This window comes from Sinocyclocheilus grahami, unplaced genomic scaffold (genome assembly GCF_001515645.1).
Source record: "Sinocyclocheilus grahami isolate Dianchi unplaced genomic scaffold, SAMN03320097.WGS_v1.1 scaffold871.1, whole genome shotgun sequence".
In the NCBI taxonomy this organism is placed as follows: domain Eukaryota; kingdom Metazoa; phylum Chordata; class Actinopteri; order Cypriniformes; family Cyprinidae; genus Sinocyclocheilus; species Sinocyclocheilus grahami.
This window is the reverse complement of record NW_015506050.1, coordinates 365,090-381,956: the sequence shown is the minus strand read 5'-3', so window position 1 is coordinate 381,956 and position 16,867 is coordinate 365,090. Positions and strand designations below refer to the sequence as shown.

The following is a 16,867-nucleotide window of genomic DNA, read 5'->3' as shown; positions in this document are numbered from 1 at the left end:
ACGATAGTTTGATTGACAGTAGCGTTTCAGCACAGACTGGACTGGTGTCTTACCTTAGACCCGCCCTGAGTTTGCTGTCATCAGTCAGACAAGATTGTCTCCAAAGCGATTGAGGTGTTCTGTTGTTGGATATAATAATGAACATAGTCGTCATTTACTCCCGACATCTGAGCCGCTGAAGACACAGTGGATTACTTTTGTTTCTGAAGGGAATGCGCCCCAGATTTGCCTAAATGCATCTTTGTTCGCGCGAATCATTCGTGATCCAGCTTCACCTCCAGAGTATAAGGTTTTTTAATGAATCTTTGCAAATCGCCTATCCTAATAATGTGCTAATTAGCAAGTTTCACGATGAATGCAGCTAAAGTAAACAGTCTCTCAGAGAGTGGCTCAAAGAGAGGACCAGGGTCAGCAGAGCTCATTAACATTTAAAGCGACATGCAAGGAAACAGCTTGCTATGAACAGAGCTGTTTTTGACGGTAAAACGGTGTTGTTTTACACTACCATTAAGAAATTTTAGCCAAACCATGTTACAGACTTTTCATTAAGACCCTAATGAATCATATCAACTTGTGGAAAATGGGCATCCGATGACCCCTTTAACGAAGAGATGCTGCAGCTGTAAAACTTGATATACTTCACATCGATTTACAGTGTGGTCTTTATACTCAACTATTTTCCTCTATTCCTTATAGTGACTCACTAATTTTTAATTTGAAAACAAAGCAAATGTACACCAACATCAATGTAATAGTAGGCCTATTTCTTTAGCAGTTTTTAACAGCATCCACCTGTTATACATTGTTTTAAGATATTTATGCACAAAACATCTGACTTTAAGGCTGACTTTAAATAAGAAAAAAATACACTGTAAGAAAAATGAGTGAAAAAATAGTTAACATTCTGGCAGAAAATGACCAGTACTTTTTCCATTTAGGTTACAGACATTTCCCTCAACCCTACAGTGCTGCCCACTAATATTGGCACCCTTGGTAAATATGAGCAAAGGTGGCTGTGAAAATAAATCTGCATTGTTTATCCTTTTGATCTTTCATTCAAAACATTTACAAAATTCTAACCTTTCATTGAAGTAAAACAATGGAAAGTGGGGGGAAACTCACATTATGAAATTAATGTTTTTCTCTAGTTCACGTTAGCCACGGTTATTGGCACCCAGTTGTTGCAACGTCCTTTTCCCAAGATTACAGCTCAGAGTTTTCTCCTATAATGCCTGATGAGTTTGGAGAACACCTGACAAGAGAGCAGAGACCATTCCTTCATCCAGAATCTCTCCAGATCCTTCAGAATACCAGCTCCATGTTGGTGCTTCTTCTCTTCAGTTCACCCCACTCATTTTCTACAGGGTTCAGGTCAGGGAACTTAATTATGTGCTCAGTGACCCATTTTTGTGTTGATTTTGATGTTTGTTTTGGACAATGTCCTGATGGAAGATCCAAACATGGTCAATTATAAGATTTCTAACAGAGGCAGTCAGGTTTAGAATAGATTTTTTTATCTGTTGGTATTATTTGATAGAATCCATGATGCCATGTATCTAAAAAAAGATGTCCAGGACCTCCGGCAGAAAAACAGGCCCACATTATAGACCCAGCAGTATATTTAAACATGGACATGGGATACTTTTTAATCCCTGTTTGCACCAAACCCATCTGGTGGGTTTGCTGCCAAAAAATATTTTTTTATGCTTCAACTGATCATAGAAGCCAGTCCCATTTCAAGTTCCAGTCGTGTCTGACATCTGAATAGGCTGGAGTTTGTTTTTGGATGAATAGTATTTTTTTTAAAAACCCATTTGAACAACATGTGGTGATGTAGGGGCTGTTTGATTTTTTGGCTTTCTGAGCCCAAGATTCAACTAATCTCTGCAATTCTCCAGCTGTGATCCTTGGAGAGTCTTTGGCCACTCAAACTCTCACAGTGCATTAGGACGATATAGACACATGTCCTCTTCCAGGCAGATTTGTTGTTTGGAACTTCTTAATTATTGCCCTGATGGTGGAAATGGGGATTTTCAATGCTTTAGCTATTTCTTACAGCCACTTTCTATTTTGTGAAGTTCAACAATTTTGTTCTGCACATCAGAACTATATTCTTTGGTTTTTACTCCTTGTGATAGATGATTACGGGAATTTGGCCTTTGTGTTCCTCATATTTATAATTCTGTGGAACAGGAAGTCATGGCTGGACAATTTCATGTTCATAATCACCCTGGTGTGCTAAAAATGTAAATATGAATAGGAATATACTTCAGAGATATTTTACTCATAAGAATTTCTAGGAGTGCCAATAACGGTAGCCAACATTCATTGGAGAAAAACATTTATTTCATAATGTGAGTTTCCCCCACTTTCAATTGTTTTACTTCAATGAAAGTTTAGAATTTTGTGAATTTTTTGAATGAAAGATCAAAAAGATCAAAATGATGCAGATTTATTTTCACAGCCACCTTTGCTCATTTTTACCAAGGATGCCAATATTAGTGGGCGGCACTGTATAACTTGACGTGATGCAGTGCGTAATTTAAAAAAAAAAGGTAAACAACTGTGAAGAATTAATACATAAAATTCCTTCATGTTAACAAGGTACATTGTTACAGACTTTTGGTTTATGTTGGAGATTTAGAAGAGTTTCATTTTTATTTTATTTTTTGAGTTTTGTGGTTACCATTGTGCTGAAGAGTGGCGCTTCTCTTTAAAGGGGTCATATGACATTGCTAAAAAGAACATTATTTTGTGTATTTGGTGTAATGAATTGTGTTTATGCGGTTTAAGGTTAAAAAAAACATTATTTTCCACATACTGTACACACATTATTGTTTCTCCTCTATGCCCCGCCTTTCTGAAACATGTCGATTTTTACCAAGCTCATCGGTCTGAAAAGCAAGGTTTGCTCTGATTGGCCAGCTATTCAGTGCGTTGTGATTGGCCGAATACCTCAAGCGTGTGACGGAAATGTTACGCCCCTTGCCATATTGTGATGCTGTGTCCCGGAGCGACGAGACAAAAACACTGAGCGTCTTCATGACATGGCGGTAACAACAATACTACAGCAAGAATAAAAGTTACGCCTTCTTTCTTTGCGTGAACATTTGGGCGGCGTTATGCAAATCTTCCCACATCGTGACGTAGACATGTGGGGGCGTGTTAGAACGAGCCGTTTTAGGTAGTCGTGGTTAACTCTTAACTTTTATAAAGAATATCTCTTTGGATTTGAGACTTTAGTCTGCAACTTTACAGATCTTCTTTATTCACCAAGAGCTTGTAACACTCCAAAGAGAAAGGAAAAATTGAAATTGCATCATATGACCCCTTTAAGATGTGGAAGGCTACATGATGTGTTGTTTCATTTAATGAAGACCGAGATTAGTCTCTTCTTGTTCATCCCATGCTATACTGTTCCTATATTGCACACAGGAAAGTTTGTTCAATAACAAAACATTATTTGTTTAAATAAACTTGTGTTAGTCTTCTTGTACAGACCTAAAAAAATTGTGTGAGTTTTCCTTAAAATCATTGAACAAACTATATTTTCAGTAGTGTAAGCAACACTTTTTTTTAAAGAAAAAACTGAAATCCATAGCTATATAAATGTGACTTCATAATGTAGTTTGCAAATGAAATTCATATTAAATTCTCAAACAAATATCAGTGAGGGTGAGAGTTTAAGAACATATCTCTGTAATAACCATGCTATACTGTTCCTATATTGCACACAGGAAAGTTTGTTCAATAACAAAACATTATTTGTTTAAATAAACTTGTGTTAGTCTTCTTGTACAGACCTAAAAAAATTGTGTGAGTTTTCCTTAAAATCATTGAACAAACTATATTTTCAGTAGTGTAAGCAACACTTTTTTTAAAGAAAAAACTGAAATCCATAGCTATATAAATGTGACTTCATAATGTAGTTTGCAAATGAAATTCATATTAAATTCTCAAACAAATATCAGTGAGGGTGAGAGTTTAAGAACATATCTCTGTAATATATAGGGACGCTAAATCATTATTCAGTTGAAATAGTGCGTTTAAACCCCACAATAGGATGACTTGCACTTCTTTTTCATTGTGATTTGTTTATGAATGTTCATATTGGCCTGAGGAACATGTTTTTACATGTGCAATACATTAAGAGAAAAAGACCTAAGCTTGACAAGCATTCTGTAATGAGACAGAAACAATCAGTTGTTTGAATTAGATTTGAATAAGGGAAGTAGGGCTTGTTCCTGAAAGGATTGGGAGTTCAATATGACTATATGTGAGCAATTTGTCTTTTTAAACTAAATCTTATGCCTAGACCACTCTGATAACCTCATGCAAACTTTTATCCCTTGGCAATTATTTCATTATCTAGTTTCTGAGTATTGCTGATGATCTGATAGTCCAAGGCAGTCCATTATGTAATAGCTGTTGATCCAAGGCACTTGCTCACTGCATGCGATCAAGCACTGGCCAACAGTGAGTTTTACGGAGCGGTGAGATCTAAACCTCATCCGATGCTTGTCATTTTTGCATTTTTCATCACTCAACTACCTGAGTGATGCCAACGAGACCTCGTCCCAGCGCAGCAGCGGCTTTCACGAATGCAGCGCATGAATATGATCTCGAGCAGCACGCTACTTCGGAAGTAGGTCACCGATTAAACGTGTCTTGTCAGCTGTGTGTGCTCCCCTCGTTTCATTTCACTGTTGAACATCGATATTATTGTAATAGCTCAACAACAGGGCCTTCGTTGCTCGCGGAACGTGATTATTTGATCGGGAATACAGCGGAGTGAGTGGATGACGAGGTAAATGAAGGATTTACTAATCTGTTTTATCTTGGTTATGCGCTTTTCTCTAGCGCTCGCGGTGTCGCGTTCGCTCTCGGTGGGGAAATAGCCTGAAACAAGACATGATCCGCAATCATTGCTGTATAAATTCGGTTCGAGAGGCGCTTTTTAGTTGGACTTGCGAAACTGTTCTTTCGTTGTGCTTAGGATACCATCGCGAAGGTTGGAAATTTCGGCAGGGACCGACCGAGCGCTTTGCGCTTCGGCGTTTGATTCTCACGTTTGGCCGTTTAGTGTCATTTTCAACGCTGACATTAATTGCTCGGGCTTGAGTTGACCGTGCTGGTTCGGTTTCGCTGTTGGGGGGTACGCGGTGGCAGAAACCGTATAGGATGTGAGGCGAACAGAGCTGTTTTTTTAGTGTGTGTGTGTGTGATACGCCCTATGAGCCATGCAAGCTTCTCATCATCATACACCTCCAGCACGCGCTTGCCGCCTTTATCCCGGATTACTTTAATCGCGCTGTTCATTTCACTCAGATGCGTTTCTTCCTTTCTTTTTTTCAGTCCACACCTTCCCGTTCTCCATATCTGCAGTGTAGGAGGAAAAAAGAACAACATCTATTTGTGTACAGTGAGTGAGGGGTAAATTCCAAATTGCGCGAAGGAAAAAGCAACTTCTTTAGTCTCTAAGCGCCAGGTATCACGTTAAACCGCATTCCCATCTATTAAAGCGCAGACTGCACGCATTTGCCCTAACGTTTTCGTTTTACGCCCGAAACGCCAGATAGCTATCCGGTCATTTAAGTCATGGGCTGAGACCTCATCTCGAAAAAAAACCCCTGAATGGTGGTAAATTATGGGCAGCAGTCCATTTCCTTTCACCCTTCCTGAAACTAGAGAGGCAACCTCTAATTTTCCACAATATCATGCCAACAATTCATCCTCCAGCTACCTTTCATTGGAGAGTTTGTGTTGTCTCACTCAATTGGACATGACCAGCAGTTAGTCTATTATTTTATGAGCCCCACATCCCTCCAGATCAATAACTTGTGACATTCACTGAATTACAGACTGTTGATTTAGTTTTTAGTGGCAATTTGAAAGTTTATTTAAAGCTTTTCACATTTGTGAACTGCACTAGAGAATTAATTTGCAGTAATGGTCTTTATACAATCAATGGAAGAGAAATAATACCCTGATAGCACGCACACATCTCGGAGACGTCTATTTGACGTCTGCATTTACATCTGGGAGACATATTTTTTTACAGTGTTTGCTCATCTGCAATACGTCTATAAGACTTTTTCTATCAGATGTCAAATAGATGTCTATTAGATGTTTATGATTTAGAATGTATATAAAATGGACATCTTACAGACGTCTGTTAGATGTTTGTACACAGCAGATGCTTTCCAGATCAAGTGATCTTTAACAGACATCTTGCAGATGTATGTGTGCTATCTGGGTAGGCTTTCAACAAAGAATTTTATTTTATGGGATTGTGAAAAGTTTTATTTCTGGGTTAATGTTGATCCTTGGTAAATTAGAGATTTTAGAGGGTTTTTTTCTTTATTGGTAACCAATGGAAATCCAACATTTAGTATTTTTGAATGCACATTTTAATCATAAATAATATAATAAATATTGATCTCTACTGTAATATTTGATGTTTGGTTATTTTCCTTTTAGTATAAGGGTCAATCTATTTGGTGAAATATTTTAAAATAGTCACTTTTGTGGTTAGTTGAACCACATAATGATTCCTCTCTTTATCTGGCATGGCTGAATGATTTTAAATAGAGAGCATTAGAACAGCTGAAGAGGATTGTTGCTGAAATGAGAGAATGCTACAGTTGTCAATTATGGTAGATGCCTTTTTGTGTCCATATTTTACTGTTTGGTTTTAGGAATGTGCATAAAAGTGTTTCTTTCACGGATGCTGAACTTGCTCTGTGCATTGTAGAGGAGAGCGCTGCATGCGTGCATCTGAGGTTGACTGATGGTTATGATGACCTCTTTTATTTGACAGATGGAGATTCAAATACAGCAGCTGTCAAACTTAATAACCGAGCACATGAATAAATGAATCTATTCACACAATCCAAGCAAGCCTGTAGCATTTCAAACCTTTTCTGTCTTTCATAGTGGAGCACAGTGATACTAATAATACAGAAAATAAAACGCAAAATCATATTTGAAATTACAGCGATGCATCAAAAAAAAAAATTTGATGTCTTTGATGAATAATAATAGCTACGAAGTCAAACTTCAGAGTCAGCTGGAAAGCCTCAAGAACTTCTGTTCTTTTTAAAGGAAGAGGAACTTGTCAATAGGTCAAAGCAGGTAGTGTTTTGTGTCAGTTAGTGTTGTTTCATATGGAGCCCAATTACTGTCGTATGTCTCAGTGTGTGTTTGACCCCTGGCTTGCCTTTCATTTAATCAATAGGTCTTGGGGAAACATGTTGGACATGTTGAATCTCCAGAATGTCACCATTAATGTCATTGAATAATTGCATTAATTTCTCATCTGCAAATTTAAAAGAATTCTACCTTAAATGTCCCACAAAAACAAATGTTGCAAATCAAATACGTTTTATCTGGAGAACAGCAATTTAAGTGGCACTTTAGAAACTAGAGGCACTCAGACTTGTTATTTTTACCAATCAAGTGTCTCTGTTCAACTGTCTCTTAAAGGAATTCCCAAAAATGAAAGTTGTGTCATTATTTACTCAGCGTCTTGTTGTTTTAAAGACATTGGGAATTTCAGTCATCATACTTTTTTGGAAAAGGGCACATTAAACGTTTCCCTTTTTTTAGTTTTTAGAAGAAATAAAGCGATATGACTTACTTTGAAACAACACAAGGGTGACCAATGACAGAATGTTCATTTTTTTGGGTGGACTTTGCCTTTAAATTATGCAGAATGTCAGAGTGTAAATAGAAATAGCTGACCTAAGTTTCAGACATTGTGGTACTTTCACATCAATCATACTAACAGGCAGTGCCATAATATTGTGTTTCATGGTCTCTCTGTATATGTTTTAGCAATTACATCATCATTCATTTAAAAAATGAACATAGGCTAATTATGGCAGTCTTCCAGGTCTATTAGAGATGAATGTAATCAGTTCTTGTGCCCATGATGCTATGTGTTAAAGGAATGACTTGGGTTAAATCTCAGAAATGTTACACACATGCATTTTATGTATTCAAGTTGAAAGATTTTTGTTACAAAAGACCAAAACAGCATATGCTCATTAAATAATTATATTTATTACACCTACGCAGTTTAGTGACCATGTTTGTCCCCGTCCAATTAAAATTCTATAAATTCTTGCCAGACCAGCAACCTGATTAAGGTGGCACATAAGGCCACATTTGTGCTGATTTTTCAACATTAGTTCACATAGCCGGTCGCATTAATATTAATTAGTCGAGGTTATGAAAGTTGTGATGGCTTCTGTACACACTATATATTTAATCACAGTGGTTACAGCTTTGAAATTACAAATTAACAATGCTTTATATTTCCTTTATAGGTTTTGCATGGCAAAGTGTTATGACCCATGCACGGCAGAGGAACTCTTTATGTGGATATAAGAGTGAATCTGCAGACCAGGTGAGCTGTCAGACAACTATGGACAGAACTTGGCCAGAAAAGAAGGCTAAAAGATGTTCTACCCAAAGAGGAAAAGGTAAGGAGATAAAAGGAAAGGCCGCTGAGAGAGACCGGAAGCTGTACCCTCTCAGGGGACGACATGGATTGGGTGAAGTAAGCGCGCTTAACTGCTGTGTCGTACTGACACGCTTGGACGAGAGCGAAACGTGTAGGAACGGCATGAAGGCCCAGGTGAAGGAAATGCAGGGGAAGGCGAAAATATGCAAGTGCCGCAAGAAAGCTTGTAAGACTTGCCGGTCAGCGCCTGAACCAAAAAGCAAAGCGAAACCTGATAAATCTGCCTTATGCACAGAATTCATCCTCGAACCTCGCCAAAGGCGGCTGGCCTCTCTGAACGCAGAAGCTGTTAACAGTCTGCTGTTGGACAGTGATTCCCAGCAGAAATCAAAACCCTCAAGGAAGCAGCAACAGACAAAAGGAGACACTTCTCTCTCTAAAGACACAACAAAATATAATGATTGTTCCAGAAAAGGTCAAGACAACCGGAAACGCGCTTGCACCGGAGAGACCGAACAATGTCGAAAGCCCAAAAAAGCAAAGACGGAGTCTGACGCTATTGATCTGCAGACTTTAAACAGTCCTGCTCCCAAACGTCTGGCGGGTTTAAATGCGGCCGCCCTGCTCAAGCTGACCAGCACATCCTCGGGAGTGAAGCGCAGGGGTAAAACAGACGGAGCAGTGCGAGGGAAGCAGCTACAGTTGAAATCACGTAAACCGCAGCACAACTTGACCTGTCAGTCCAAGTTAAAAGTATCGCAGCAATGCTGCAGCCTCTGCGAGAAACAAGCCCTCCACACTGAGGCATTGTGGGACGGGAGCACAGGAAGCCATGGCTTTATTAGCCCTGGATATCAGTGCAGATCCATGCTCGGCTATCCCCTCAAGCCTGTGAAGGAAGAGAAAACAGAGACTGATGTGAAATCATATTACTGCTGTTCCCAGGAGAGATCAGTGGAGTACTGCCATAGACTAGCCCTGTTCCTCGGCCAGAAAACCTTCCCGGAAACTGATGAACATTCTCTGAAGGGATTTATTCCTTCTCCTCACACCCTGACGCATCCAGCAATGCCCATCGGTGCCCATCCTTATCCCTGTTACCCTGGGTACTACGTCCACATCGCTCATCACGGGACTCCGACGCTTCCCGTAAGCTCAAATCCAGGGAGCCACGCGGCCTCGTCCGTACCCCCGCTGACAATGTGCACTAGCGGGGTCCAGAGACCCAAACTGCTGCCCTCTTCGGTGTCCCATCCTACGGGGATCCCTCATCCGGCGTACTGTAACTCTGTGGGCACCTGTTATGGAGAGGCCTGCAGGCTCAGCAGCTATGCCTACAGACCCACGCAACCCATCACTAGCAGGGGCTGCTCGTACAACGCAGGATGCTCCAGCTGCATGCACAAAATGGAAACAGGTAGGATGGAAAATGAAATGAAAGTTTAAATTATCTCTTACTTTATCAGATTAGCTCCATAACTGTAACTTTACAGGGAAGTTCGAGCCTTTGAGCTTTAAAGAGAGTGCTTGCTGTTAACTCTGATTTCTGTTCTTGTTATTATGATTGAAGTACAGAGGAGAGAGTGGTAGTAGGTAAGTTGTCACATGTTATATTTAAGTAGGGCTACATCTGATACAATTGGAAAAAATAAGCTATCAAGATGCCATCAATCTTTAAGCACTTCTTAAAGCAAGCATGCACATATGTGCACTAAACAGACAGAGTGCAACAGAAAGGAAACACAATGAGGTTAACTAAAATATATTTGTTGTAATATTAAAGGCTAAATTTAGGTTGGAAATAACTGTAAGGAAAAAAGAAAACATTATTATGCTTTATAATTTAGAGATTTATAACAACTTTATAATACTGTGGACAAGCAGTTATTTGTAAATGTAACATTGTTGTTGTAACTTTTTGTGCTTAATATATAGCATTGTTGAAAAGCATACAGTAAATTAATGCAATCTAATTTTATTATTATTATTATTAATGCAATAGTAATTTTTATATTTGCTGAAGTTCAAAAGTCAGTCAGATTAATACTTCTTTAATCAATACTTTTATTTATTAAGGACTTACAAAATTTATCAAAAACATTGAACATTCCCACTGTTTTTGACTAATACAATATGACTACAATAATAATAATAATTATCATAACTTTATTGTGATTATTATGAAATACAAATAGTAAAATAACATATATATTCTTAAATAAATTGAGTAGACTTGTTTTCAAAATGACATCAGTATGTAAAATAACGAATGATTGAGTTGTAGAGAAAATGTTTTTCTGATGTGGATGGAGTGATTTCCACATTCATCATTCTACACCATGTTTGTATCCTCAACCTTTACCCAGTCTCAGCAGCAGACGTCTTTGTGAATGAGCTCACACAGTCTCTAAAGTGATTGATCTAAAGGTGTACACAACAAATACAGTGACTTTAAGGGATGTCAAGACAAACCCCATCGAAGACGCATCAAGGACTTAAGAAAAAAAAAATCGTCTTGAATAGGAGTCAAATGAAATGAAATTCCCTTCCTCAGTCATGTCATTGTGGCTACATGTTCCCTGCAGTCTGTTCGCTGCTGGTTCGAATGTAATTGCCACAGGTGGGGAGGGTGCTGGTTATTTTTTGTTGGCAGGAGACTTGAACTGTCTGTTCATTGTGAGGTGGCAGCTGTGGTCTCGCAGCCGCTTGTGAACCTCGGTGCAGGCAGGGACCTCTGCAGACATGCTCCCTTGTTGGTTTTTAACCACACGGTTGAGTTATACAGTGTAATTTTTCACTTGCCATAATCTCCGTTAATGAGACAGTAATCTGACTCTCTGCGGGTTTCTCTTTAGGTACAGCATGACTTTACCGTGAAAAGACTAACAAGCAAAACAGAAGCATTTTTTTGTACTACTTTAAAGCTGGTATATTTGGTTTGTTATTAAATGAATGTTCAGATTGTGCAATTTATACTTTATACTTGAAAAGATACTCTCACATACACAATCTGCTATACTGAACAATTCAATACTGTATGCATTAAAAGCTGAGTTTTAGGGAGAGTGCAAATTGATTAAAGCTGTCTATATACTGTAGGGAGAAGTTTTCTTCCAATAACGCTTCATGCTTGATTGAAGCTGCAATGAGTGCATTATGCCTTAAAAGCGATCTCTATACACAGAGGCCAAACCCTGTGAACAAGGTTATCTTAAGTATTTTTATCCTTTATTTGTGTAGACAGAGTGTGATTACCACTCCACAATGCCATTGTGTGCACTTAGTCTGAGGGCTGTTTGATTTGTTCAGAATTGGTGTTCAATTTACATTTGTTGCCTCTGTTAGATTTTCAGGATTCCAGATTGTAATAAAATGTCTGCGTTTGCTATTCATTGATGTCAAACCTCAGGGGATGGGTAGCGTGATAGCGCTGATAGATCTGTCCTGCATGCCTGATTTTGCACGAGAGGTCCCTGAGGAGATCGTCCTGCTTCAGGTTAAAACAAACAACAGGTTAATCAGCGATTATAGAGTCATTCTTCTTTCTTCGTTACAGTGGGCAGTAACACCGTAATTTAAAAAAAAGATAATTGAAATGATTTCAGGTAAGACACTCTGACCTCTCTGACCTCCAACCCTGTGCTGGTTTGACCTCATATATAGACTGAACCGCATTAGATGACTGAAAAATGAAACTCAGCAGCCTCACCTGATTTGCAGTTTAATTTAAAAATTGAAAACTTATGATTTCATTTAGAAAACTTTTTAAAGGAGTAGTTCACTCAAACATGAAAATGTACTCACCCTCAGGCCACCCAAGATGTAGATGAGTTTGCTTCTTTATAAAAACAGAATTGGAGAAATTTTGCATTACAGTACTTGCACAGTTTTTCATTGCACAAGACATTAAAGGGTTAGTTCACCCAAAAATTTAAATTCTGTCATTAATTACTCACCCTCATGTCATTCCATACCCGTTCCAAATTCTCATGTCACCCATTCTCTGTCTATTGGTGAGCAAGTGATGTAATGCCAAACAAACTCATCTACATCTTGGATGGCCTTAGGATGAGTACATTTTGATGTTTTAAAGGTCGGTTTATGAACTATAAAACTTAAAATGGTTTTGAAATGAAATGTTTTTTATCCTAATTTGACAGTTCCCAACTATGCACTTTTAATTTCTTGTAATTGCACAGTTGCATTTCCCACAGTGCCTCCTACATTTAGGGAGTATAAAGAAATAGTTTGCCCAAAGATATATTCTCTACATGAAAAGTAACAAGTATTCATTTCTAGATGAGTTTAAATTATAGTGCAACCAGTGATGAAATAAGATCTGTCATTATTTACTCACCCTCATGTCATGTCATGGCAAATGCATATGCTGAACACGAATGGAGAATTTTCACAACATTTTTCATACAACAACAGATGATAAAGACTAATTTAGTGCATGACACATATTGTATGGACTACTTCATGCTTTTATAGTGCCAAACAGTCGAAGATCAGCCGTCGCCGGGCAACAAACGGCTGGCTGCCTGTTGGTGTGGCAACAGAAAAGGAAGTATTCATTGTGGTATGTATTTTAGTTGCCCTGTCCTGGGATATTGGAAGTTTCTTTAAAAAAACATTTAGGGATCCAGAGCAAGACTTAAAGCAGCGGTTCATTGAACTAGTTTGCGTTTATTCCTGAGAAATGACTAAGTGATGCCCCAGGCATTTTCCTTAGAACAACACTTGTGAAATGTCAGTAGTAAACACAGTGAATTGCATTCATTGGAAATGACATTATTATTATTATTATTATTATTAAATTCCAGTGAGGTGCTTTCAAACAAATATTTCTAAACATGTTTTAAATAGCCAGTGGGCAAACCTCAGACAATGAGCGGTTGCGTTTTAAAAATGTTTGCACCATGCTGCTTTTTCTATTTCTCCATTTTAGCATTTTTATGAACTAGAACATCTGTATTAAATTGAGAGTTTATGAAATGTTTATACACAACACTTTAGGATTCAGAAGGCAGTCTGTGTAGTCGACCACACTGCTGACTCATGACTTTACTAGGTCTATGGGCTGCTCTTTAGGGATTTGGATACTAGTCCTAGCCTGGTCAAATAGAGAAATAAATAAAAAGTAATTTTCATGAAATACTCTATGTAATCATGGTATGTGTCAACCAAATCAGAATATTAGAATGACTACTGAAGGATCATGTGACACGGAGGACTGGAATGGCTGCTGAAAATTCAGCTTTTCCATCACAGGAATAAACTACATTTCAGGGATCAATTACATTACAGGAATATATGACGATTATATTCAAATAAAAATGATCTTAAATTGTAATAATATTTCACAGCATTACTGTTTTCACTGTATTTTTGTTCAAATAAATGCAGCCTTGTTAAGCATAAGAGACTTTTTTCAAGAACATTTAAAAAAATCTATCACCCAACTTTGAATGGTAGTGTAGATATTTTTCTGCACTCAATTCAAATATGATTTTTTATCATTTTAGTGGCAGTGCTATAATTATAATGTTGACAGCGTGCTGTGCTTATTTAAAGTGTGCATTTTTAAATTAATCTGCTTTAAAGTGCCTCTCCTCTGGCCCACATGTTGCATTTGTAAGACATCAAGTGTCAAGTTAAAATACTTTTTGATATGCATTTTGAGACTAGTCATTTAGGCAACCCACAGACTACGTGATTAAGCTATTTTAAGAAAAGCTTTAATTAATCAGGCTGGTTTCACATTGAGCCCTACTTGGAGGTTTTAAAATGTAGTTTTTCAAATATCTGACATGATCCAAAAGTGTATAATAAGATAGAATGCAGTGTGTAGCTCTGTATTTTTCCTTTCATTTAAGGGTGAGGACTCCACATCCCTACGCAGGTGCTATGAAGGAGTGCAGAGAGATGGAGAGGTTATCAGGGTCAGAGAGACAGTGCTACTGCGCTCAGGTCCCAGGAAGAAGTCCTTGCCTTACGTGGCCAAAGTCTCTGCCTTCTGGGAAGACCCCGAGTCAGGTAAACCTTTTTCTAAACTATGTTTTCTCTAACACATCAATGAAAGCCACAGAAGACCTCATAATACTCTGTTCCTACTTTCAGGGGAGCTGATGATGAGCTTGTTTTGGTACTACCGCCCAGAACACACTCAGGGGGGTCGCAATCCCAGCATGCACTGTGAGGTGAGTCTAGAATTGTTTGTGGCACAGCAATGTGGTCCTCTGGGGACTAGCAATGTCAACATTTGACTTCCTTTGATTATGAGTTTCATAGAGGAAGTAGGCAGCACAAGTTTCCTGTGTTCACTAAACCACTGAAATAGGGACACAACAAATAACTCCCAGCACTCTCAAACACGTTATGAACACTGTATCTATACTATAATTCATAAATGGACATTTAACATTCCTGCATCTTCCAACATCAATATGTGATGTAATTCTAAGTTTCAAAAGACTGCATTTTTTTTCTCAGTGTATTTGTTGCAATATTTATTTTATACATTTACAGCATGGATATTCTCTTAAGTTGAATATAAAATATTGATGGTGTGTGAATTTTTCCAGAATGAGATTTTCGCGTCTCGGCATCAGGATGAAAACAGTGTGGCATGTATCGAGGATAAGTGCTATGTGTTGACATTAGCACAGTACTGTAGGTGAGTGATTGTATTTATCAGCTCATTGCAAGTGTCAAATTTCATGTCCTTTGTATAAATCAAATGCGATTTTGAATGTTTCAGATTTTGTGCCTTGGTGAAGTGTCGTGAGGAGGGCTTTCCCAGACGTAGCTCCCTGGTCCCTCCTTCCAGCTATGTAATTCCAGCTCATCGTTGCGTGCCCAACGACATCGACCCCGATTTGGTGTTCGTCTGCCGCCACGTTTACGACTTCCGCTTCGGCCGTCTGCTGAAAAACCTGCAGTAGGTCTGAATGGAGCCATACAATGAAACCAGAATCCAAAACGTTGTGACACAATCAAAGCCCTATCAACTGGATGGCCACAAGTCTTTAGGGAGTTGTTGTTATTTTCTGTTTTCCTTTTAGGATAAATGCTCTCGGCGTAGCACTTCTGAAAAAAGTTATCCCTTGTGACTTTGTAGAACGGCATTCTGAGCACAACTACCTTGAGTTCAAAGGTACCGATCGCCAAAATGTGATTTTTCACGCCATGAATTTGAGTATTTATTTTTGCAGTTATCTTTATATTTGCTGAACGAGTGTAAAAAGACGAAGAAATTAATGCAGGTACATTAAGAATGACCTTGAATTATGGAATAGAGTTCTAATGCTCTCTCTTTGGAAGTAAACGCACCCTAATCTGTAGATTGAAGGCTAAAAATATTTATTTTTAGATTAATTGAACACAAGCTCCGTCTTTTAGGAGGCACCAATCAGTTTGATCCACAGCGCAATGGCCAATCATTCATTCAGTAATCGTAACAGGGTGTGGGGGACCATAGACATATCGTGGCGGACCAAATATCCAAGAATGCATTTGGTTAACTTAACATTCTGTTGATCGACCAATGAGTAATGAGCTTTCGTCCTCCCGTCGCCCATCATGACTTGCCTTATATCCAACACCGAGGTTCCCCCGTTTTCTGCCTTCCCAGCAAACCAAAGGTTATCACGCCGCTCCTAATCATCCACCTTCGCGACTCCATTAGTTTGCACTAAAACTTATCATTCACAGAGTCAGCAGTCTGACTCAGTTCAAAATGTCACCTGCTGCTGATCTCCAATGCAGGAAAATACTGTGTATTTGTTGTACGTGTATAAAGAGATACGAAAGAACTCGCTAAATGTCAGTTACAAATGTGAATGGACAAACTTTCTCGCACACACAGGCGTGCTTTCAACGTGTGCTTCTCGTCCTACATGGTAGTTTTGTTACAAGATCGCTAATTATGATATGAGAAAGCTGTTTTATATGGTCTGTTTGTGCCTTTATATAGTTAACAGTCTGCTATGTGAAGAAATATAGCAGGGGGGGGGGGGGGGTTTGGTTTTGTTTTTCCTCAAATGCTGACCTTCACACTTCCCTGTTTTGGACTTTTTTTTTTTTTTTTGCATAAGATAGAGTTAAAGAGTAATATTGTACTCACAGGGTCTCAAAAAAGGTGAAACTCCGATAAGATTAGGAGACCTGTTTGTTTGTTTTTTTATTTTTGTTGTTGTTTTTTTACATCAAGACAATTTGTCTTAGGTTAACAACTTTTTTTGTGTTCAGATATGCTTTAAGGTATTCTTGAATCCATTCCTTTCATGGTATTGAGATCTGAGTGAATATGAATCAGTCAGAAGTAATTTTGTCATTGTGATGAAGATGCGATATGATTTTTGTCATTCGGTTGTTATAATCTCTTTGCATAGCATA

General features: G+C 38.4%; 1 protein-coding gene across 1 annotated transcript in view; it reads left to right on the top strand.

Annotated features, from left to right (window-relative positions):
- The window catches only part of LOC107563382 (uncharacterized), a 49,467-nt gene extending 32,606 nt beyond the window's left edge, over positions 1–16,861 (top strand). The window contains exons 2-8 of the mRNA XM_016248241.1: positions 8,331–9,884; positions 11,821–11,980; positions 12,962–13,049; positions 14,347–14,506; positions 14,591–14,670; positions 15,055–15,146; positions 15,231–16,861. Coding sequence (XP_016103727.1) covers positions 8,351–9,884; positions 11,821–11,980; positions 12,962–13,049; positions 14,347–14,506; positions 14,591–14,670; positions 15,055–15,146; positions 15,231–15,414 — 2,298 coding nt within the window. The 5' untranslated portion in view covers positions 8,331–8,350 and the 3' untranslated portion in view covers positions 15,415–16,861. The remainder of the gene's footprint in view (positions 1–8,330; positions 9,885–11,820; positions 11,981–12,961; positions 13,050–14,346; positions 14,507–14,590; positions 14,671–15,054; positions 15,147–15,230) is intronic.
- The last annotated feature ends 6 nt before the right edge of the window (positions 16,862–16,867 follow it).